The following is a 24476-nucleotide window of genomic DNA, read 5'->3' on the forward strand; positions in this document are numbered from 1 at the left end:
TCTACCTTGTACCTTGAATAGTCCATTTTGGTATGGACTAATCCATATTAGTGAACACACAATTAGCTAAACATTAGTTAAAACATCCATCTATCCATCCATCCTCTGTGCTGCTTATCCTTATATATAAGCCTACGGACAATTTGGAAATGCCAATCAGCCTACAGCACTTTGGACTTCTGGAGGAAACTGGAGTACCCTGAGGAAACCCCTGAAGCACGGGGAGAACATGTAACACACAGGGCGGAGCCGGGATTCGAACAGTGCTGCCACTACACCACCTTTGTGTAATGGTGCAGCCGATGTCCAAGATCAGAGGTCATGAGCAATTTAGTATTTGAATAAACATACCAAATAAAGAGACAAGAAGGTAAATAGCAGCTTTTTATTTTTTATCATACACACAAGTCAAAAACTACAACAGAAATGAAGTAATAGAGGTCAAGTGCTGGAGGGATCTAGACGATTTGTACCAAGTGGACAGCTGGTTTTAGTGTTTTCTTTCAAAATGCTCTTCACACCAGGGATGAAACACCTAGAACAGGAGGAAGGAAGGAAAGAAGGATGGAAGGATTTATTTGGATTACACATTTTCAAAGTTTTATGATAAACTATGGAGAAGATACAGGAAAAAAAACTGCAGAGGTTGGAAAAAGTACACCAAGTTTCGAACCAGACTGGAGGAAAACTTTCCAACCTCTTTCTCTTTGCGTACTTTATTCTATTAAGGTAAATCTTGGAAATCTGGGTTTCTTAGGGCATCAGCTCACAGCAAGCAGAGTAGTGGTTCGAGGAAGCAATACAAGCTTTGTGTACTGATCTTGATTTTTTTTTCTCCTACCCTATATACGCAGGTCATTCCGTATTATATGAAAAGTGAGGTAATGTGTGAACATACCGTGTGAGAATTTGCACTGTTTGAGAGCTTCGTTGAAGCCTTCGCACAAGCTGAGGTCTGTCTGAGTGGTAGCACAGTCGAGAAACTGCCTCACTTCGAAAAGGCATGGCCCGGCCTGAGGGGGAGCAGCTCGCGCAGGCTCCTACACGTCAGAGAGAGAGAGAGAGAGAGTGAGAGAGAGAGAGAGAAAAATTATACATTATTATATAATGCTATATAACAATAACAATACTGTTTACCTTCATTTTAAATTTCTGTTTTGTTTCTTATTGTATGCTGTTGAATACTATTGTATCTGCCCTTCATTTACAGACTGTGCTCTGTAAATAACTGCATTAATGCAATTTATTCCATAGTAATAATTTATCTTTTCATCCGTTTATTTGTCTATTGGTCGTCCTTACATTTATGTCTACTGTGAGTGTGAGGACTTACCTGATGCGCAGGAGCTGGTCTTGGTGTTTCAGAGGAGCTGCTTCCGCTGAAGGCTCCGGTTAGGGCGCCGCCCACCACATGGCCCACAGCCGAGCCCACAGCCACACCCGCGGCCGTCGTGGCCATCTGAGCCATGAGGCCTGGCTGTTTGGGCTGGACAGGAGCCGGGGCCACGGCTGACGGAGGAGGAGCCACTGGAGCCGGAGCGTAGGACTGAGCAGGAGCACTGCGAGAGAAAAGAGAGAGAGAGTAGGATTAGATTACGATGTTTGGAAAAACACAGTATCCAAATGTCAAAGTTTACCAGAAAAGATTCCAAAGAAACAGGACATTTTGTGGCAAAGTGTGTGAGGTGAAAGCAGTCGATACTCGAAATGGTTGATGAGGTAATAGCTGTACGGGAGACTCATGTAAAAGTACAATATAGCGAATAAAAGCCATAACAGGTATTAATAAAGTGTTAATAACAATATAATGCACATGCAGTATTGTAAGTTCTGTTGTAGTTTGCCTGAATTTGTGTTGAAGGTGACATAAGCTGTAAGATTTACCAAACAAACCTAATTCTGGTGTTAATTCCCATACTTTCATATTTATGCATTACTCTGACAAACATCCATTTTAAGGGTTTGACCTTAAGTGACCCTTGGATTTGGGTAGTGAGAGGACAAACCTATTACCTAGTAATCAATTAACCCTGGACTTTGTGTTTGTCCTTTCCTAAATAAGAAATCGAATCCCAAGAAACACAGTTCAGCCATAGATTAGAAGTGTTTCACCTCATCACAGGGTTTAACACACTAATGTTCTTTACTGAAACACTAAAAAACTAGAAATATCTTACAAAAGACAGTTATACAACTAGTTAGATAGGATTTATTTTCCCCACCAGTAATCAGTTTTGTCCCGCCTCCTAAACGAAGATTGGCTAGTCCAGAGATCCGCGCGGAGGTAAGAGCTACTAGCCAATCCTAGCCAAGGATGCGGGATAATATCAACCAATCCCGATGCAAAACGGCAGAATGTGCCGGAATGTGGGTAGGGAAAACGTCAGATAATCTACTGCGTCAATGTTAGCCATGTTAAAGGTACTAAATGTCGACAATTTCCGGCACAATAGTCGGTTTTACCTTGCTGATGCTGAAGGACGACTGCGACTTCCTCTCGCCATGTTTAGAGTAACTTTGGGCAAACAGAGGCTCAGCTACAGCACTTTGTCCCTGAGCGCTGCAACTTCTGGCAGCCGGTACACGTGTAGATGACCTTGTGTGGAAAACATAGACGCGCATGCGCACATACGCGCCCTACCAAATCGCTGCGCGCAAGGTGCCACGTGACTTCTATGTGTAACATTCCTTGGATCAAGCTCGTATTAAACTCTTAACGAGAAGCTGAGAGAATGTCAGAGCAGCTGAAGTGAGACCATAATGTCCTAATGTCCACTGAGACAACGAATCAAAAAATAAAGAGGGACAAATCAGCTGAATAATGCACTTGGGATCGAATGATCTGTCCACATAAAGAGCAAGCTTTAGTGGAGCCCTCTAGTGGAGCAGTAAAGAAATGCAACTCTAAAGTCCATCTTCATTAGGATATATAGACTTATGATCATCGAAAATGTCCAGTGAAAAAAGTGTAGAAAATGGGAAGTGAAATAAATGAAAGTAAAGAGTGAATATGGGTTACTAAGACACTTTATCACTCATCTTCAGTGATCGCTTTCTCCTGGTCAGGGTCACAGCGGATCCAGAGCCTCTCATCCCGGGAACACTGGGTGCGAGGTGGGAGAATTCACCCTACATGATGGGACACCAGTCCAGCGTTGACACCATTGACAGCTAGGGTCAATACAGCATAGCCAGTCTGCTTAAATACATGTTTTTGGGAAGTGGCATGGTGGCTCGGTGATTAGCACGTTTGCCTCGCGCCTCCAGGGTTAGGGGTTCAAATACCACATGCTCTCCCTGTGCTGCAGGGTTTCCTCCTCCAGTCCAAAGACATGCGCTGTAGGCTGATTGCTGATTAGGATTTTCAAATTGCCTGTAGTGTGTGCGTGTGTGTGCGGGATTGTGCCTTGTGATGGGTTGGCACCCCATCCAGGGTGTCCCCTACCTTGTGCCCCGAGTTCCCTGGGATAAGCTCCAGGCTCTGCGACCCTGTCTAGGATAAGCAGTACAGAGAACGGATGGAGAGAACCCAGAGAGAACAGACAGTAGCCTGAGCTCAGGATTAAACCAGAGATCCTGGAGCTGTGAGGCAACAACGTTACCCACTGCACCACTGTGTTGGTGTTAAATTTGTCAGTTGTTTGTAGAGTATCATGTAACATATATATGTTATAATATATGAATGAAATCAATTATAAGATATAATTGAAATGAAGATTAAATAAATCAAGATGGTTAAAGTTAAATGTATTCTTACTGCCACCAGATTTACCAAAAAAATATAAATAAAATAAAAAAATGTAATTCTGGTGTTAATTTCCATACTTTGATATTTACGTATTACACTGACAAACAGCCATCTTAAGAGCTTGACCTTAAGTGACCTTTGGATTTGGGTAGTGAGAGGACAAAGCGCTTATGCCACCATTTATTTATTTTAAGTAACCGCTTTGTCCTGGTCAGGCTTGTGGTGAATCCAGGTTTTGGGAATATTGGATGTGAGGTTGGGAATACTAGCCAAATAATATGCCAGTTGTATAAACCAAGCAAGGGAAAAAATTCTGTTGCTTTCTTGAGCAAAGAAATTCACAAACAAGCAATAAACATTTTATCAAGGTTCAAGTTTCAGATTGGTTTTTATTTAATTACCCATTCATTGTTTTCTTAGGTGACCCAGGATCAAGATTCTTTGTTGCCACAATTAGCCAAGTCACCTTCATGCAGGAATATGTATATGTTTGCTTTTAAGCTCCTTATTCACTATACATGCTCACTACATAGGGTGGTTACGTGATGGTAGAACCTACACCGTGCACTATATACCCAGTGAAATGTGCGATTCTATTCAATCTTTATATTTACTTTTTAATGCTAAAAAAACAAATGTCTTTGGAAGCAGGCGGTTTCTACTATAATACAAGTGGTCAGATATAAAGCTTTCAAGACACAGAATGGTCATTACCATGGGAATCTGGGGTATGTACTAATGTGACGCATTTACAGCATTCATTAACTTTTAGTAACTGATTTATCCTGGTCAGAGTCACGGTGGTTTAAGTACCTAATTTGCTCATATTTTGGGAAATAGTTTGTTAGAAAATATAATGGCGGATATAAAAAAATCACCATGGATGAGAGTGGTCAAATTTTCTGTGAGCGTGAGCTTGAGTGGGTGAGATTAAATAAAGAGTCACGCACACCTCTATTGTGTGTGTGAAAAAGTGGTAAAGGTAAAGCACCACTATGAAACAAACAAAGAGGAAAAAAAAAACACTTTAAATTGCCTTATTTATAGCCATGAGCTCATCATTATTGGTTAAGTATTCAAACCTAGCTGCTGTTATCATTTAGTCATGTTAGATGCTTATCTGGACCTTTGCAAGGAAAGAATTTTATGATACAGGACCATGGCAAATTTTTGTTGAATATCCATGTTACAATGTATGCTATAAAACACCACTACGAAAGATTACTGCAGTTGTGCACATCATAACACAGCTGGCTTGTTCTTTTTTTTTTTTTGGCAATTAGTTTTAGTATTCTTTTTGTACCTATTTGCAGTCAGCTGCCTATGTGTGACATTGAGAGGCTACTTGCTGGATTGTGCATATTGACATTATGAACATATCTGGTTCAAAGTGGCAGTCAGTTTAGAGCAAACCTTTCAGACAGAACAAAGCTCTTCTTCCCAGCTCTGATACACGCCCTGTATCCGTAATGAGACAGGAGCAGAGTAATACGTGGATTTAAGGGATGTTCAGGATCTTAAGATATTACAAGTGATGTTCAAAAGATGGCTCTGTTTAAGGTCTGGATGTTTTAAGTAAGAAGGCCTGTAATTTTAAACTTTTTTGCACATTGCACAGGAATTGAGCCTGACCGACAGCCACAAATCTCCGGGGGGTGGGGGAGAGAGCACACTATTTATTTTGTAAATGAATAGCATTTCAATGTATTGCTTATTTCGGACTGCCTGAACGACCCAACTCACAGTTAAAGCTGCAAGGGCCCGAATCAGAACAAATGCATTGCAGGAAGTCACTGAATTAGCTACATTAGAAAGCAGACTGGACTTGATAAGATGGTATGAACATGTCAAATTTGATTCTGGTATAACGTTCTGGTATAGAAATGATATTTCTATGGATTCCACCTAGGGATGTAATATGTGTTTGGTGCCAAGTAGACTCACGGCAACTAGAACAACTACACTGTAAGGAAGCTATGGTTAGTGAATGATAATATCGAACTGATAATCATATTTATGTATTCTCATCTCATCATTCTCTTAAGATGAAGATACCAGGCATGCAAAGGCTTCCAAAGATGAATTCATTAAGCTGTTTTTCTGCATCAACGTTCTACGTTATAAATGCAGTTCTTCTGGTGTAGAAGAAGCCAGCAGGTGAAAATGATAAAGTAACTGGGACTTCAGGATGTTAACAGATGAAAAGTCAAGTAAAAGCAATGTTAGAGTTTAGATTTCTACTTGCATGTTCTCACATATAAAGAACTGAATGATGTGTTGATGTTTTTAGTGCTTCTCACTTTTAAAACAGCTGCTATGCCTCTGATTTCACCACCACCTCATATCTATATGTAAGAACCCAAAGCATATGAAGTGTGACAAGCTTTTGGAGGGAAAAAAAAAAAAATCACTACTAGAAGCAGGCTAAGTAGTCCATTTTCTTATTTTATTCCTGTGTTAATACAATAAATATACAAAACTCAAACTACTCGACATGCGACTGCAGAGGGAGACAAGAGTGCATTTGTACAGTACGATGAAATTATTCAGGACGACAGGCAACCACTCGTCAATTAATATTATTTTTTTTGTTGTTTTTTACAAAATATACAAATATCCCTTAGGTTTGCTCGAACGAACTTCGCATCATGACCTCCTCAGTGTTTCAACTAATAATGTCATTGAGTTCAAAATCACAACTTAAAAGCCACAATCCAATGTAACACACGCACGCACAGGCTCACGTTGTATCTTTCTACAGACTTTCCGATTTGATTCGTATTAATGTAGAACAAACATTCAGGTGCCATTTGTTGAAATGAAGTTCTTTTATATATATATATAAAAAAAAAAAAAAAAAAAAAAAAAAAAAAAAAAAAAAAAAAAAAAAAAAGGAAGAACGACTTGCAGCAGCTCATCTCGAGATGATAGAATTGGAAACACTACAATAGCAAAAAGGAGGGGAAAAAAATTTTTAAAACTTGTGTTCGTGTGACTGTGTGTCTGTGTGTTAACATCCAAGTATCAGTTCTGAAGTCAATACTGTAAAGAGGTGACTGAAGCTACCACACACACACACACACACACACACACACACACACACACACACACACACGCAGTCTCAAAACACAGACAACCCATAATCTTGAGAGCTGTTTCTCAGCGCTCAAGGCTACAAGGCTGCATTAATTAATGAGAAATTCAAAACCATTGTCTAAAACCTAAAGTGTCCTGTTGGACTGAAATGATAAGAAAACTTCAATTTATAAACCTAAGTGAGATCACTTGTTGTGGAGTTAAACAACTTAAGACTCACTCAAATTCACTCAACACACATTCTCTCTTTCTCATACACACACACCCACCAACAAGAGTGCTAGCATGCTATAATCTTTTCTCTATTTTTCCGCGTCTCTGAAGCGTGCCATTAGAAAAACAGAGATGGGAGGCTTTCATTGTAGATAGTGTTTTCTTCTATCGAGGCTTTTACTTCTCACCGGGACCCTAAAACTTCAGATACAGGACCTGGACCGAGGCATAGTGAGCTTCTCAAGCACGTCTAACCCAACTCTTGTGTTTGTAGGTCATCGAACAAGCCTCAGAAGCAAAGTGAAGGAGCTTCAACTTATTTTCAGAAAACAGGAACAGCATGTAAGGCAGAATCGGAGATAAAAAAGCAACAGAAGAGCCACCTGAATCTCCCACTGGGTGCATTCAGTGAGGGACATTCCTATTGGCCAATGAGGGGCAGGAATGAAATGCCTGTTGGTGTGAGATATTAGTGAATTGTGTTGATGACTTGGATGGCATTTCAACCCTCTGTTCGCTTTGGATGTGTACAGCAAGTGGACAGAATCCTTGCTGACATCACTTCCTGTTTTTTTTTTTTTTTTTTTTTTTTTTTTAATGAGAAACATGAGTCAGCACACGCTCAATCTGAATGGACAATGGGAAAGTGACTGGAGTGTGACAAGCGCGTGCGCGCACATACACACACACACACACACACTCACTCACACACACTCACTCACACACACTCACTCACACACACTCACTCACACACACTCACTCACACACACTCACTCACACACACTCACTCACACACACTCACTCACTCACACACACTCACACACACCCACACACACTCACACACACTCACACACACGACCTCAGCGTAACAGCCAGCTGAGTGCATCTGCTGAGTGAAGGGGGTAGAGTCTCAGTTAGCCAATGGAGTGCACCGAGTCGATGAAGGGGCGGAGTCTGGGATCCTCCACATCTGAAACAGGCTTACAGATGACTCACAAGTCAAAGGAGTACAATAAGAAAGAATGAAAAAAGGGGGAAAGTGGGAGGAGCTTGATGTTGGGCCTGCTCTCTCTCAGCCAATCAGAACTGCTCTTTGAACGCTCCGCGAGCAGCAGACGAGGCGGCGTTAGCGGCTGCTGTCTGGACTGTTTTGTTGGACATGACGCCGGTGGCAAATTCCTGTTGGGCCTTCTCAAAGCTCGCACCAGTGGTCCGATACAGCCCGTGGACCTACACACACACACACACACACACACACACACACACACACACACACACACATTATAGAATGCTACTGATGTAATGTCTATAGATGAAATTCTAGTGTTCAAGTATTCTAAGGAGAAACAACAAACACACCCAAGTCTTGGAGAAACTGGAACACACACTCTACATCATTAATTTCACAAATTAGCGTCAATTACCCATTAGTGTACATTCTCTTTATCCATATGCCAACTTTCCCACCTCAGACAAGCAGTTTTACCTTTTTAAACATGATGAGAGAAATGACAGCAGAGGCGGTAAACAGAGCAGCAATCAGGATCATGATGATGCCGACAGGAACGCTTTTATTAAGGCCGGTTAACGCAGAGATCCAACCACTAGACACACACACACGCTTTTAATGTGCAATTCCATTAGCATAGTTTTCCTAAAATGAGATGCAAAAGTAAGTCTAAAGCTGCTCGAATATAAAATAAGCACGTGGGAATACCTGACTCCCCAGCCTGCGATTCCAATGGCCTGCATCACATGGACACCGAACTGACAAATATAGACGAAGAAAAACACAAAGAACCGGAAAGAGCTGTCACTCCTGCAGAAACACAGACGAGAGAGAGAGAGAAAGAGAGAGAGAAAGAGAATGAATATTTTTAAATGTGTCTGTTTATTGATAAAATACATGCATTATAGTTGTTTTGTGCATGTTCAGATATACACATGTGCTGATGTTTCATATAATATACATAAGGAATAAAACACGATGGGACACACTGTTATAGAAAAATAATCAACTGTGGGTTGGTGTGATGCTGCTCTACCCCTAACTTGATTATTTTCCTGTAACAGCACAAGTGCTGTATTTCTCTTATGCTACAGCCATTTGCCAACGCTAACAATATGTTATTTATTAAAGAATGATGTGCGTGTTTTTTGTTTTTTTTTTGTAATACATAGTTATGTTTACCCAAGTTAGTTCCTGGTATCACTTATGTTATAGCAGTTACAGAGTCATTCCCTCACCGGTCTCTTTTTTGTTCTCCCTCCAGAATTAATAATATTCATCTCCTCACTTAAAACTTATCATATAACTTACCATATCAACAACTACACACTTTTTAAACATGCTTTTTAAGGGGTAAGACTAGCAGTAAGCCTTAGCAATATTTTGTTAAATTATCTAATATATGTCAACATAAATTCTTTAAAAGCGACTGCACTGTTTAAGCACTGTTTATGATTGAGTACTAAATGTTTAGGGCAGGTTAGGCTTAGCTGAAATCTTATTAATGTCAGGGTAATTTAGGGTGTATATTGGAGTGTGTGTAGTTTACCTGAATGCTCCATACAGAGGTCTGTACCAGCAGACGAATGAGCAGGGAGTGAAGAGCATGAACCACAGCATGGCCAGGCCAAAGTCAACACCACGCACTGCATCTACACAAAACCACGCCAAGCAGCCGAAGATGTTCAGGAACAGTGTTCCTGTGTGGACTGGAGAGAAAAAAAACAAAAAAAACAAACACATGCTATACATCAGATCTTCAACAAGTCATCTATAGCAAACAGTGAAACCAGGGAAGCATTACCAACATTTAGCACTTTGCCTTCACCAAAACATGCAGAGAATTGGTGCATGTGAGATATGGTTTCACCCATGCACACACTCTGATGTAGATAACAAAGAGGACTAAAAGCTGCCGATCTGCATTGCATACACGAAATCCTCACCAACTTTCCATTTCCTCGTTGGAGCTCTGATGAGCTGTTCAGTCAGCATATTAGTTTAAACCCTTTGACAAGTGTCACAAAAAAAAAAAAAAAAAAAAAAATGACACCCAAGACTTGGCCTTTCTTCACCTGTATACTTTAGATTTGTACGGAAGATCTGCTGCTGTATTCACAAAGACTGAGTTGCTCCTAAACACCTTTCAACAAACGCAGTCCTGTTTGACTTTACAGTATAGAGTTATAGAGGATTAATGATTAATATCTGGTGTCACCCAGTAGAGGATGGGTTCCCTTAGCTGTCTGGTTCCCCTCAAGGTTCCTTCCTCAGGGGATATTGCCACTGTCGCCGCTGCTTTGCTCACAAGGAATCAAACTCTATATCTGAAATTCTGTACAACTGCATTTTAGAAGTAAAATTGAATTGAATTAAACTTATTGTGTTTTAGAAACTGAATAAATATGAATTAAAAAAATGACAAAAGCTGTTTAGTTGAGTACAGCAATGACATTAGCCCCAAATAAAGACTCATTTTTCTGTATCCATGTCAGATTCAATATTAATCCTTCTGTCATAATCAGCCTAACGCAAAATGGAGAGGAGAAAATGGTGATTAAATTATTCATTGCTGGAGAAATAAGCCGAGAAACCAATGTTAAATGTGTGCCTCCCTGTTGAACACCGACGGGCTGGAAATCTTTTAAAATACAGTTTAATATCGGTCCTATTTAAAATGAAGCATTAACTATTCATGACTTCATTCCTCTCATTCATAAACTCATTTTATTTAAGCTAATTAAACTCCTTGCTCTGCTTATATGGAGCCAAAATACCAGTTTCAATGCATTGTAACTATTTTGCAAAAAAACAGAACAAAATCCTAATTTGACTTGTCAAATTAATAAGACTAAGGTTGATATACACTATACGGCCAAAAGTTTGTGGACACTTTATCATCACACTCATATGTGCCTGCTGAACATCCCATTCCAGATTCTGTCCCCTTTTTGCTGTTATAATAACCTCCACTCTTCTGGGAAGGCTTTCCACTAGATTTTGGAGTGTGACTGTGGGGATTTGTGCTCATTCAGCCACCAGAGGATTAGTGAGGTTGGGCACTGATGTTTGGCGAGGAGGTCTGGGGTAGAGTCAGTGTTCCAGTTCATCCCAAAGGTGTTCAGTACGGATGAGGTCAGGGCTCTGTGAAGGCCACTCGTGTTCTACCACTCCAACCTTGGCAAATCATGTTTACATGGACCTTGCTTTGTGCACAGGGGCATTGTCATGCTGGAACATGCTTAGGCATCTTAGTTCCAGTGAAGGGAAACCATAATGCTAAAGCAGACAGATAGAAAGACATTCTAGACAACTGTATGCTTCCAACTTTGTGGCAACAGTTTGGGGAAGACCCATATACAAGTGAGACAGTCAGGTGTCCACAAACTTTTGGTCATATAGTGTAGCACTCCTAACTTTCCCATTCACTTTCAGAATCAGAAACCACAATGAAACTAAAGCTCAGTCCATCTCAGATTACAGAAATTGTTTTAGCCACTTCTACAATGTACACAGTGTCTTATCACAAATGTCACACCCATGCTGACACATTTAAACAAACTCAAAGAACAGACTCACATAACACACCCACAGGATGCACCACTGGAACTTTCATGGCTGTTTTGATCCTATGTATTGCTCACAGAAGTAGACAAAATCGCTAGTCCAGGTACCCAGGACAGGTAGTCCACCTCTTTGTGGATGTGTGTGAATGTCTTGACGCTAGAAATGTTTCAAAATCCACAAATGTGTGCAGCGATCCACAAATGCACAGGAAGCGATCCACAACTGTGTGCAGCAATCCACAACTGCACAGGAAGCGAGCCACAAATTCACAGGAAGCGATCCACAAATGAATGCCGGCCAGAGTTGTGTTTCTGACATAAAAACATATCTGTAAACATATTTTTATTTGCAAATCTCATTTTATTTATTTGTGAATTTAATTCAACTCCTAACATATATTTGTGGATCTCATTCTATTTACTTGTGAATTTGTTTAATGTTTGTGAATCTCTCTACAGTTATTTGTGGATCATAATCTATTTATTTGGAAATATGAAACAATTCTAACTCCATAGAACATCCTTTCAGCGCACTCAGTACTGTTTGACTTTACAGTATACAGTTATAGAAGAGTATTTATATCTGGTGTCACCCAGATGATGATGGGTTCCCTTTGGAAACTGGAGACTCTGGCTTGCTCACAAGGAATCTAACTCTATATCCGAAATTCTGTACAACTGCTTTTTTAGAAGTAAAATTGAACTGAATTAAACCTATTGTGTTTTAGAAACTGAATAAATATGAATTAAAAAATGACAAAAGCTGTTTAGTTGAGCACAGCAATGACATTAGTCCCAAATAAAGACTCACTTTTCTGTATTCACCCAGGAAGTGGACAAAATCGCTTGGCAAATATCTGGGCAAAACTAGTCATCTGTTTTTCATTCACAGTTTCCTGGCCAACAAGCAGGTTCAGTAGACTAGTGATACAGTGTTTTTTTTCCCCATTCATCCAACATAAAGAAGAAACTTCTGCTCCCTATTGACTTCACAAACGACGTTTCATTTGATATGTTTTTAAATGTAACACCCACTGATTCATACTTTTCTCGCAGGTAAAAAAAGCATAAATAAGAAATGTAAACCAATAGCCTTTAATTACAATATTTAATTAAACAATAAGCTAAATCAGAAACTGAGAAACACCTATAAAATGTCATCACAGTCTCATCTGAAAAAATGGAGCCATTTGTTTCTACAAAGAGGGTTTTTTTTTTTTGTTTTACAAAAACAGTCCATTTTTAGGTTGGGTAATGATTTAGGCATGCAGGAGCGTGTGTTCACATTACAGCAGATCTAATTTAGAGCTCCACTTAAGGAAAGGGATCATCTGAGCAACAGACAAACACTCTATCTTTTGAAACATGGAGAATTTCACCATTTGTATGCTTGGTGCATCAGCTGTGTAAGAAAATTTGCAGAACAGATGCTCAGGTAAAGGCACCAACCAATTTAATAGGAACACCTGTACCCTTACCCATTCATGCTGTTATCAAACATCAGAATGGGGAAAAAAATGTGATCTCAGGGAATTTGACTGTGGCATGAAGGGCTGGTCTGAGTTTTTCAGAAACTGCAACCCTCCTGATTTTCACACACAACAGTCTCTATAGTTTATACAGAATGATGTGAAAAACAAAAACATCCAGTGAGCGTCAGCTCTGAGGGCGAAAACGCCTTGTTGATGAGAGGAGAATGGCCAGGCTTGTTCAGGCTGAAAGGAAGGCTACAGCAACTCAAATAACCACGCTTTACATCCGTGATGAGCAGAAAAGCATGTCAGCAGGCACAACATGCTGAATGTTGAGGCTATAACCACAGAAGACCACACTACATTCCACTCCTGTCAGCCAAGAACAGAAATCTGAAGCTACAGTGAGCACAGGCTCACTGAAACAAAACAGATGAAGATTGGAAAAATATCACCTGGTCTTTTTCCAATCTTCAGCTGTCCAGTTTCCAGTGGTAACCACAGTGTCATTGATTATTTTCCTATAACAGCACGCCCCTGTTATATCACGCATCAGAAAATATATACAATAATTATTGATAAACATCAATATTGAATGATATGGGAAAAAACATATTGTGTTACATTTTTGGCCATATCATTCAGCACTACCATTCTCTACATAGGCCACTGTGAGGCTGGGTCTCTCGCAAGGGTACCACTGCGCCTGCTCAGCACTCTAGCAAGCATTCCCAGCATTCCCCTGAACAGTTACACTCAGTGTCCCCTGGTGCTAGCTCATATAGGGCCGGATGAGACAACGGTATGCTAGATGAGAAGATAAACATGTTAAATGTGATGTTATGAAACAACACACTGACAATTCAATGACACTTCCTCTATCTTTTACTCCTACACGAAGTAAACAAATATTCTTCTGGGGCTTAATTCATCACTGTTCTTAATTCATCTCAAGTGTTGGTGTTCATGCTAAGCACGCTACATAAACACCTTCACAAATAAATACCTCACCTCACTTCATCAGTCAAGTGTGGCAAGCTGTGGGCAGGGCTATATGTCTACAGCACCAGGTAGGTGTACAGTTCAACTGAAAATGAAATTCTCTCATGTCCTCATGATGTCCTATGACGGCTGAATCTGCCGGCAGAGTAACAGTTCCAAGCCTAAAATTTATTTTTTTAATCATCCCCACATACCTTAATCCCAAATCACTGTAAACAGCGTTATGTGTCCTCTGTATGCGTGTCTTTTGGACACTGACTCTGGAGACACATTGTGGACTTTCATGTGTGTACTTGATATTGTACTTGAAACCAGGTGGAAATTTTTCACTTTGCCTAGGCTATTTTGAGTAATAAGCCAGTTTGGTAAAATCAGTCAGTCTGCCTAAAGATAAAACCTTGTCACCTTGTAAGTGTTAATTTTTTTTTTGGTCACACAGTAAACTCCAGGCTTGGATCAAGTTGTTGAACACTTTCAGAGACAGCAAGTCTTTCATTCCTCTTACACCACAGCAATTTGCCAACAATAGCATTTTTTAAAATTAATTACAAAGAGACTTTATGTTTTTTAACCCTTTGTAGTTACTGTAGCGAAATTGGCATAAGCCTATTCCTTTAAATGCGATTTTCTCCCTTTTTACTTTGGGAGCTAACCAGACTTTAAAATGCTAATACATGCAAAAGAGAAATATATTTCAGTTCAGGAAAGTCTGTAGTTTTCAGAACTATATATCTAGTAGAAAAATGTCAGTTTTTCCATCTGAAGGGTTTTCCCAGGCCACCACACAAATACAAAAAAATAGCGCTGTTTTCAAAAGCACAAGAACAGAACTGCTGATTGGCTGCCAGCAGGAAGAAAGCTCTTCAGATAAGAGGCTTGTGTTTGGACAGGAGATACTCACACATCCACAGGTAGTACATTATCTTAACTGTCTTCTGAAACTCCACGGGGATATCCACTGATATGTCATGATAGAAACATGGACCCACAGGAAACTTCTCAGGCAGTGGTGGCCAGTTGTTTTTCCTCCCTGAGAAAGTGAAGGGAAAGCGAGAAAAACGGGGAAAAACAGTTTAAACTTACACATCGGTTGTAATTTTAAGAGTGAATTTTCTCCCTAATTGTCTCCAACCAAGCAGAATAAAAGAGAGACGTGCAGCAACTGTCACAGTGTCAAGCAATTTAGACAAGCCACTAGTCTGAAAAATGTAAGAACGTAACATTACCAATTATTTATAGCAATTAAGTGTTGTTTTTCATTTACTTCACATAATTTTATTTTGCATTTAAATTTACCTCTCCCCTCCCATCAAGTCAATCAGAAGAAGGAATTATTAATAAGAAGAAGAAAAAGCACAATAAAGGAGGAACAGCCACAATCTTGAGTTTGCTGAGTTATTTGAAGAAATTAAAGATTTGCGTATGATACAAGTTTACAGAAGTGCTTCATTTAATAAGCGGTGAATATAGTTCACACCTCCAGATGCATTGAGTGACTGCATCTCTCTCTCTCTGCGGTCGAGCTCTGCAGCTTTCCTCTCCAACTCCTCCTGCCTCCTCAGCAACTCGGCCTGGGCCCGTGCCTGATCCTGTAACACACACGCACAAACACACACACCACATTAAAATGCACCCCATTACAAGTCAGGTCAAACAAGGTGACATAAACAAGGGGAAACAGGTCCCCAGACACACACTCTGTACTGTCCTATGTTATATTATTGTCATATATTATGTTAAAACAATGTTTCACAAACAGATTTCCATCCTGTTCTAACAAGTACACATCATCTCCCCTGGATTAAATCCAGCAGAATATATATAATTGTCCAAATAGCAGCAACGTGAACAGGAATAATAAAATATTTGTCATGTATGAATTGGGTTTCATAAAGCCACCTATTTACACAACCTGATAACCCAATATGCTATGCACAACATTTGCAAAAATGTAACTGTGTAAATACTCAAGGAACATTGTTTTTTCTGTGAAAATGGAATATTTTCCTGTAGATGAAATCCACTTCCCACCACACAGCATTTTTCCCTCATGCAGAAAGCAGACACTTGAGTGATGTAGGCGATACAAATATATTGCGAAATACAAGCCAGGAGCTGAAGTTTATACTGGAGTGTTAAAAACATTATTGAATCTCTGTGTATGGTCTCCTGCAGGGGTGTGTGTGTGTGTGTGTGTGTGTGTGTTTGTGTGTATACACCTGTATGTGGGCTATGCCCCCTGCTGGGACGTACTAGCGCCTTTCTGTTCGCCTCCACAGCCTGGTTTTAGTTGCAGTGCAGAAATATAACAGTAACACGATTTTTCTTGTTTACTCCAACACACTGGCAATATTTGTGAATACATACAGAGCATTCAGAAAGTCTCATTCTCCAAAAGACTCATTCAAATTCGTTGTCACAGAGAACATTGCAGGAGTTCATTCTTACCATTCGCAATAACACTGTACAACAGCTCACCTGTGTGTGACAGATGACTACACACATTTCACATTACACTACTACAAGAAAGCTATCATTTAGAAAGATGTCATTATATTCTACATTCTCAAGGTTCTTCATATTCATTACTCACTGCCAGTTTTCACAAGTGTACTTATGTAAACACTGATGTAAATCCGGTGTAAATCTACAACTGTGTTCCATGTCTGCACTACTACATTTAATTTAACTTATTGTATTTTATATTTTGTGTGTGTACGTGTTGTATCTTGCTACTGACCATGCTGCTGTAACAAGAATTTCCCTCATGGGATCAATACAGTATATCTATCTATCTATCCATCCATCCATCCATCCATCCAAGTATTCAGACCCCTTCTTTTTTTTTCCACATTTTTTTACGTTGCAGCCTTATGCTAAAATGCTTTAAATTCTTACTTTTTTACACCAACTTACACTCCATAACCCATAATGACGAAGTAAAAACCAGATTTGTGATAACTTTGCAAATTTATTAAAAAGAAAAAAACTAAAAAAAAAAAAAAAACTAAAAAAATAAAAAAAATTCACATTGACATAAGTATTCAGACCCTTTGCTATGACAATTGAAATTTAGCTCAGGTGCATCCCATTTCTCTGGATCATCTTTGAGATGTTTCTACACTTTTACTGGAGTCCACCTATGGCAAATTCACTGGATTGGACATGATTTGCAAAGGCACACACCTGTCTACCTAAGGTCTAACAGCTGAAACTGCATAGCAGAGCAAAAACCAAGCCATGAGGTCAAAGGAACCGGCTGCAGAGCTCAGAGACAGGACAGTGTCGAGGCACAGATCTGGAGAAGGCTACAAAAAATTTCTGCTGGATTAAAGCTTCCCAAGAGAACAGTGGCCTCCATAATTCTTAAATGGAAGAAGTTTGGAACAACCAGCACTATTACTTGAGCTGGCTGCCTGGCCAAACTGAGCAACCGGGGAAGAAGAGCCTTGGGAAGAGAGATGACCAAGGACCCTATGGTCACTCTGGTTGAGCTCAAGGAGAAACTTATAGAAGGTTGACCATCACTGCAACACTTCAGCGATCTGGGCTTTATGGCAGAGTGGCCAGACGGAAGCCTGTCCTCAGTGAAAGACACATGAAAGCATGAAAAGATGAAATTTGATATATTTCTGCAAATTTCAAGTGGGCTTTCATGTGGCTTGCACTGAGAAGTTGTTTCTATCATTAGCGTAAGACTGCATCATAACAAAATGTGAAAAAAATGAAGGGGTCTGAATACTTTCTGAATGCACTGTACCCTGCCACAGACTAATTCAAAGTAAAATTTATGCAAGAGCATGTCTCTGTACGCTGGTTTCATCTGAAGCTCAGAAAATGAGAGGGGATTCCTCATCACCACATCATTACACTGCATGACAAAAATACAGCAGTTTAACATCTAAAAAGTGCTTGGATTAACATAGATCCTTCATCTGATTGGTTATTTGGTTTACAGTTTATATGGGGTGCAACAAAATTACTGATAGATCATTCAACAATAATAAGCACCATACTACACTGCATTGCTATCAGTTCACTAGTTCACAGAAAAATAACCCACGCCAGGGTGGTGTGATGAGATCCATCGTAAAACTAATCAACACCTTCTGACCATCAGATTTGAGAATTTGACAGTGCTGTGGTGTGCTTCATTCTGTTGTGTTGCTAGTTGGCACCAATCTAGAAACACAAAATAAAAATGGAACAAAATAGAACTTATCTGGTAGCCAATGGAAAGAGGAAAGTTCTGGTTGTCTTTTACCAAAAACTCTGTTATCAAACATCCTACAGACAGTGTGAATGGTGTCAGCAGGTCAACGTAGGGATCAAAACTGCCCCCTGATCTCCTTATGATTGGTCAAATGATCCTTGCTTAGCCTATGCCTGGTCATGTTACTCCTCATGTGACCACGTTTGTTTTTTTGTTAGTTCCCTACAGCTAAATTCTAACTGGCACCACTTCTCCTCACTCACACTCACACACAAACACTCATTGCTCATTTTCAAAAAAATATATAATCCTGTTTAAAAAATATAATCCTAATCCTATATATATATATGTAGATATAAATGTATTACACATTTGTTTGTGCTTGATTTAGATTCAGTTTTAGTTTTTGTGTATTATATATGTCATACGTTGATTGTCACCTAATTCTGCAGATTATCATTGCTGTAAATGAGGATAATTGTGTTTCCAGAGATTTGAATAAATTAATAAATCCAATAAATCCCCTTGGTCATCCCCTTTTCAGGCAATGCTCATATCCCCCATCTGGCCATGCTGAATTAAACATTCCACCGTATGTCTCTAACGGCTGTGGGGTGTACCATGTGCTGATTGGGGTGATGTTTATGCCACTCTGTGTGAGGGTGTAAACAAATAGGAGACAAAGAGTCTCTTATTATACTATACTCTTTTACTATACGAGGAAAAAAGACTCGCCACTGGACATGGAGATTTATCTTTATCTTCATTCCTTACTGAACAGGTAAAACATTTATTTGTTCTCTGTGTAGCCAATGAGTGAAACAGGCTTTATTATCACTGTATATACTGTAACCACATAACTGTAAGTGGTGCAGCAGATCTCAGTGCAGGTTCACTGTGGTGGTTCTTCTATTGTTTTTTTTTGTATACTGTAAATGAGTAGAGAGTAAAAGGTGTATTTACTGTTTAAAAAAACAAACAAACAAACAAACAAAAACAGCTACAGAAACAAAACGTGCCAAACAGCAAGCTTCATGATGGCCATTCATCCTTTACTCCCTCTCTCTGCTCCTACCTTCCTTTCCTCCTTGTCACAACTATCTTCACTCACTCTCAAATTGTTATGAGCACAGAGTGTGCTGTCTTAGAAGACAGGGTCTGAGTGTGTGTGTGTGTATATTTGTATAATGTTCATAAATTATTGCACATTTCTATGTTATGGATTAAAATGAACTTTCTTTTTTAATTAGTTTAAGGAAAATGAACCCTATTTTTCTTATAGCATGCACACATCTGCTACGGAACATACATACCTACATATATACACACACACACACACACACACACACACACACACACACACACACACACACACACACACACACACACGGAGCACTTTATTAGGAACGCTATACTAACACAGGGTAGGGCCTCGTTTTGCTCTCAAAACAGGCTCAATTTGTTGTGGCACAGATTCCACAAAATGTTGGACACATTCCTTTGAGATTGGGGTCCGTGTTGACATGACTGCATCAGGAAATTACTGCAGATTTTTCAAGTGCACTTTCATGCTGCGACTCTCTCGCTCTTCCACATCCCAAACGTGTTCTACAGGATTCAGATCTGGTGACTGGGAAGGCTACTGAAGAACACTGAACTCATTGTGATGTTCATGAGTTAGAGATGGCATTTGCTTTGTGACTGGGTGCATTATCGTGCTGGAAGTAGCCATTAGAAGATGGGTAAATTGTGGCCACGAAGGGATGCAAATGGTCAGCAACAACAGTCAAACTGGCAATTGGCTGTGGTATTTAAGCGATGATTGACCTAATTCCTTCCTAATAAAGTGCTCACACACATATATATATATATATATATATATATATATATATGTATACACACATATATATATATATGTATACACACATATATATATACACATACATATATATATATATATATATATATACACACACGTGTGTGTGTGTGTATATGAAAATAAGAACCATCAAGATCTATTTAGAAAGGATGAAAGGTGCTGAATTTAGTACATACTGGCATGGAAACACCAGTTCTGTGGAAATCACAACAAAGACGCTACCCTGTGTGTGTGTGTGCGTGCGCATGTGTGTGTGTGTGTGCGTGCGTGCATTGTGCCAACAGCACAGAAAGACCTGTAATATTCGAACCCCCATCATACTCTTCTTAAAAAATCAGAACGCTAGTTTTCATGTTGAGGAACACTAAGTCTAAACATAGTCAGTTTTACTGTACATCAGGGCATTGTGGAGTACAAGGCTGAATGTTTTACGGTTGTTAAGCTGGTAAAAATGCCACTTTAAAGCTCCACTCAATGGCTTTTAATTTGTTTGTCGTTTTTAAACCATTCTAGATGATGAAATTAAATCTGTTAAATTAGAATTTTTAAAATTGCAATGAAAAAAAAAAAAATCAATATCACACAAGCCTAATGTGGGTAAGAGAGAACTGGAAGGGAGGATAATGCAGTTTTGTGTAATGTTGCATTCCTGCTGAGGGCAGTGCAAGGCATAAAATCAAGCAGATACAGGTCAAGAGCTTCGGTTGAAGCTGTGCAGTCGAAGACTGGAAAGAGACCAGGTGACATTTTTCCGATCTTCGCCTATCCAATTTGCGTGAGCTTGCGCCCACTGTAGCCTCAGATTCCTCGTGTTCTTGACACGAGCTGAAGACATGAGGTGGTCTTCTGATGCTGTCGCCCATCTGCCTCAAGGTTCAACTTGTTTATTCTGAGATGCTGTTCTGCTCACCGTTGTAGACTTCCTGTCAGCTCGAACCAGTTTGGCCATTCTTCTTTGAGCTCTCGTATTAATAAGGAGTTTCCGCATGCAGAAATGCCACTCACTGGATGTTTTTTGTTTTTCACACCATTCTGTGTAAACTCTAGAGACTATATGTTGTGTGTGAAAATCCCAGGAGATCAACAGTTTCTGAAATACTCAAACCAGCTCATCTGGCAACAACAACCATGCCACAGTCAAAGTCACTCAGATCACATTTTTTCCCCCCATTTTGATGTTTGATTTGAACATTAAATGAAGTTTTTGACCTCTATACAGATGTTTGGCTCTATGATTTTTTTTTAGTTTTATTCTCAGTCATTAGTGACGGTGTATGTTCTTGACTGAAAAGTCTCTCCGTAAAACTGACTTCTCTAGAATACAAGAACAAAGCTGCAGACTCACTGACACTTAATATGGCATTAATACGGTAGTACTCTTCCTAGGCTGTAATATTTAAGTGCTTCTTGTGAAGAGTGATTACTCAATGATGCACAAGATACTGCCTGGGTAAATAAGACATGCCCTCTCATACAAGCAGTCAGGAAATTAGAAAAATTTTTGCAAGTCAGTTAGGAAATAGATACATGACTAAATGTGCTGGAGGTGGAAAATATATTTAAAAAAAAAACAGTAAAGAAATAGAGGAGAGATATAAAGGTATTTGTGGTTTTATTTTTGTAATTTAATTTATTAGAGGTTTTTTTTTTTTATATAATTAATATTTGTCTATAATCAATATCTGTATTTAGTTATAATTTTGACTCGTTAGACAGCCTATTGATGATGATGATTTCTATCATTTTGAGGATTCCTTACTGAATAGTGCTGCAAGAACTTGCCTCATCCTCAGCACTTTAACTGTTGTATTTTGAATAAATTTGCTATTTTTATGAATGTTCTGAAGAACTGGTTTTGTTGACATTTCGGTAGTTTCTTCATATTTTCTACATCCATGGTGTTGTGGTCGGATCTGACCTGCTATTGAAAAATAAACACCTACACACCCACACAAGGTTATAATCAGGGTTGTGGTTTTTACTGTTGGGCTGCTTTTGGAAAAGGTTTGGGATGTAAATAGCAAGTCCACAGGTGTTTTTTTTTTTCAGGCTACGTCCACATTAATCCGGAGAGATCTGAAAACTGCATTTTCGTTTTAGAACGCTCTCCGTCGACACTAGTGTTTTCAAACGTTTTCCATCACTCCAGACTGGTCAAGAAGTGTGTGTATGTTTGTTTTTTGTTGCTTTGGGAGTTTGATTTCTTTAGCTATGGCATTAATGATTTATATCCAGTCACCGTAGTCGCACTCATAACTGTCCCTATTGCTAGTGGAATGAGAAATGATGGGTGTGTACCTGCGTTTGCTGCGGCTGAGAATAAGCTGGTGGTTCCTCGGTGGGCTTCATGATGGCTGGCTGTGTGTTAGCAGTGGGTGGGACTTTGGGACCTGATCCAGGCGGAGCCTAACACAACAGAATGAAATATTAATACCCTAGAGTATTTGTCGGAATTTGAAAGAAATATACAGTGATTTAGTATAGTATAGATTTGATAAAATGAAGCAAATTAAAGTTATATTATTGAATAATTGTTAAGAGGTGAGAAATTGTGCAGATAATACCTTTAAAAATGTAAAATGCAGCTCAAATACAAAACAAAACCAACACTAATTTTATGATCTCCATAATGTGACTTACTGGTTTTGTATCTGTAAATGGATTGTACTCCTCCAGGCCGGGTGGCGCATTCCGCGTTACTTGTGTCACCGAGGGATCCTGAAAAATACAGATAACGCAGAGGTTTAATTTTAAACAGGGATAAAAACAGACCCAGGATAACCTCTCTGTCCTGTTTAAAAGAGAAATATCATTCACTCATTCATTCGCGGAAACAACTTTTTCTTGGTCAGAGCCACGATTCATTACATTGCATAGTGAACACATCCAATACCGCACACCAGTCAGTGGTTATCGGTCATCACAAAACATAGCTGGTATTTTGATGATGGTGGTGGTGGAAAGCGCCAACTGATTGTCCCAAAATCTTCCAAAGGTGTTAAACTGTGCTGAGATCTGTTGACTGAACACCACAGCATGTGATTTACATCATTTTCATATTCAGAAAGAGCTTGTGCCCTGTGCATGGGGATGGGGCCATCCTAGAAGAGACCACTCCTATCAAGATGTTTCATAGTAGGATAAAGATGATCAGTCAGAATAAGTTTGGATTGAACTGCAGTGATTAAACCCTCTAAGAATATACACAGAGTGAAACCATGACAGCTAAACCCTCACAGCATAACAGACCCACTCTTTTTTTTCCTTTACTTTGTCACCTGTCTGTAGCTACTTAGCTACTAGTTAATGAAAGGATATTCGGTTAAACGCTACGTGAGAAGAAAAACATCTTCAGTGTGGTGGAATCACATGTTTTTCCTTTCACTAGAGGTGCTTGACATGACAGAGAAATAATGAAGAGAAAGAGATCTACTGAATGTCAGTTCAGTATTTCACACTGTCCTGTAGTCCTGCAAGTTTCACATCTGATCATCCGCTCCTGCCCACATAAAAGTGAAAACCACACGACTGAGACTTTTTTAGTCCCGATGCACAGCATGACACTGCTGCTCTCTGTGCACCAAAATATTGCCAAATGGGCTTTCTATTTTTCAGATTTTCGCACTGCATTAATGTGGACGTAGGCCATAATGAATACCCGAATGGTATGATTCAGTATACACATACTGGCACAGCTACTTGCTATGGTTATCAAGCAAGTAACACATGCTTCCTCTCAAGATCATAATCTTGAGACTAACTAGCTAAGTTTAACTACTGGAAAACAACAAATAAGTGCTCTCCTCCAACCGTGTTTAACTGCATGTTTCTCAGATAACACATTAGACCTTATCTTTCAGGTTGGCAGCTATAAGGAACGACTGAATAAATAATGTTCAAAAATAAATATGAAGAATTTAATATAATAAATCAGTAAACTAACAGGAAAAATAAACAAAAAAATGCAATTAAAAATATAGTAAAAAATGTGTTTGAGTCATTTATTTTAAATGTTTATAAGCCATTGCTAACAATACATGTTTAGCACAGGCTTGTGATTAAAACTGACAAGCAAACTCCAAAAACATGGATGGCTTGGACAAATATAAAGAGTTAAAGAGCTGCAAATGCTGTTGGCAATAATCTGGGGAACGACTGACATAATAGGCAAGTGTGGATTGTGACAGAGCCATGAGAAAAGATTATACAAACTCTGTATACAAACTTACTTCAGTGGCCAATGTGAACAAATATTACTATCCTGAAATGAGTCATGAG

At 39.3% G+C, this 24476-nt stretch overlaps 2 protein-coding genes across 2 annotated transcripts in view; both read right to left on the reverse strand.

Moving 5' to 3' along the window:
- Window positions 1-371: 371 nt before the first annotated feature.
- chchd10 (coiled-coil-helix-coiled-coil-helix domain containing 10) lies at window positions 372-2623 on the reverse strand. The gene is made up of 4 exons (XM_026929064.3): window positions 2464-2623; window positions 1334-1559; window positions 899-1040; window positions 372-535 (listed from the first exon to the last, which is right to left on the reverse strand). Exons 1-4 carry the CDS (start codon window positions 2502-2504, stop codon window positions 516-518), a joined length of 429 nt encoding a protein of 142 aa, XP_026784865.1. The 5' UTR covers window positions 2505-2623; the 3' UTR covers window positions 372-515.
- A 3550-nt stretch (window positions 2624-6173) lies between these two features.
- The window catches only part of scamp1 (secretory carrier membrane protein 1), a 29790-nt gene continuing 11487 nt past the window's right edge, over window positions 6174-24476 (reverse strand). The window contains exons 2-9 of the mRNA XM_026928658.3: window positions 22839-22916; window positions 22497-22604; window positions 15584-15695; window positions 15008-15136; window positions 9616-9775; window positions 8775-8876; window positions 8544-8661; window positions 6174-8287 (exon numbers count right to left, since the gene is read on the reverse strand). Coding sequence (XP_026784459.1) covers window positions 8138-8287; window positions 8544-8661; window positions 8775-8876; window positions 9616-9775; window positions 15008-15136; window positions 15584-15695; window positions 22497-22604; window positions 22839-22916 — 957 coding nt within the window. The 3' untranslated portion in view covers window positions 6174-8137. The remainder of the gene's footprint in view (window positions 8288-8543; window positions 8662-8774; window positions 8877-9615; window positions 9776-15007; window positions 15137-15583; window positions 15696-22496; window positions 22605-22838; window positions 22917-24476) is intronic.

Source organism: Pangasianodon hypophthalmus, chromosome 15, assembly GCF_027358585.1.
Source record: "Pangasianodon hypophthalmus isolate fPanHyp1 chromosome 15, fPanHyp1.pri, whole genome shotgun sequence".
Classification (NCBI taxonomy): domain Eukaryota; kingdom Metazoa; phylum Chordata; class Actinopteri; order Siluriformes; family Pangasiidae; genus Pangasianodon; species Pangasianodon hypophthalmus.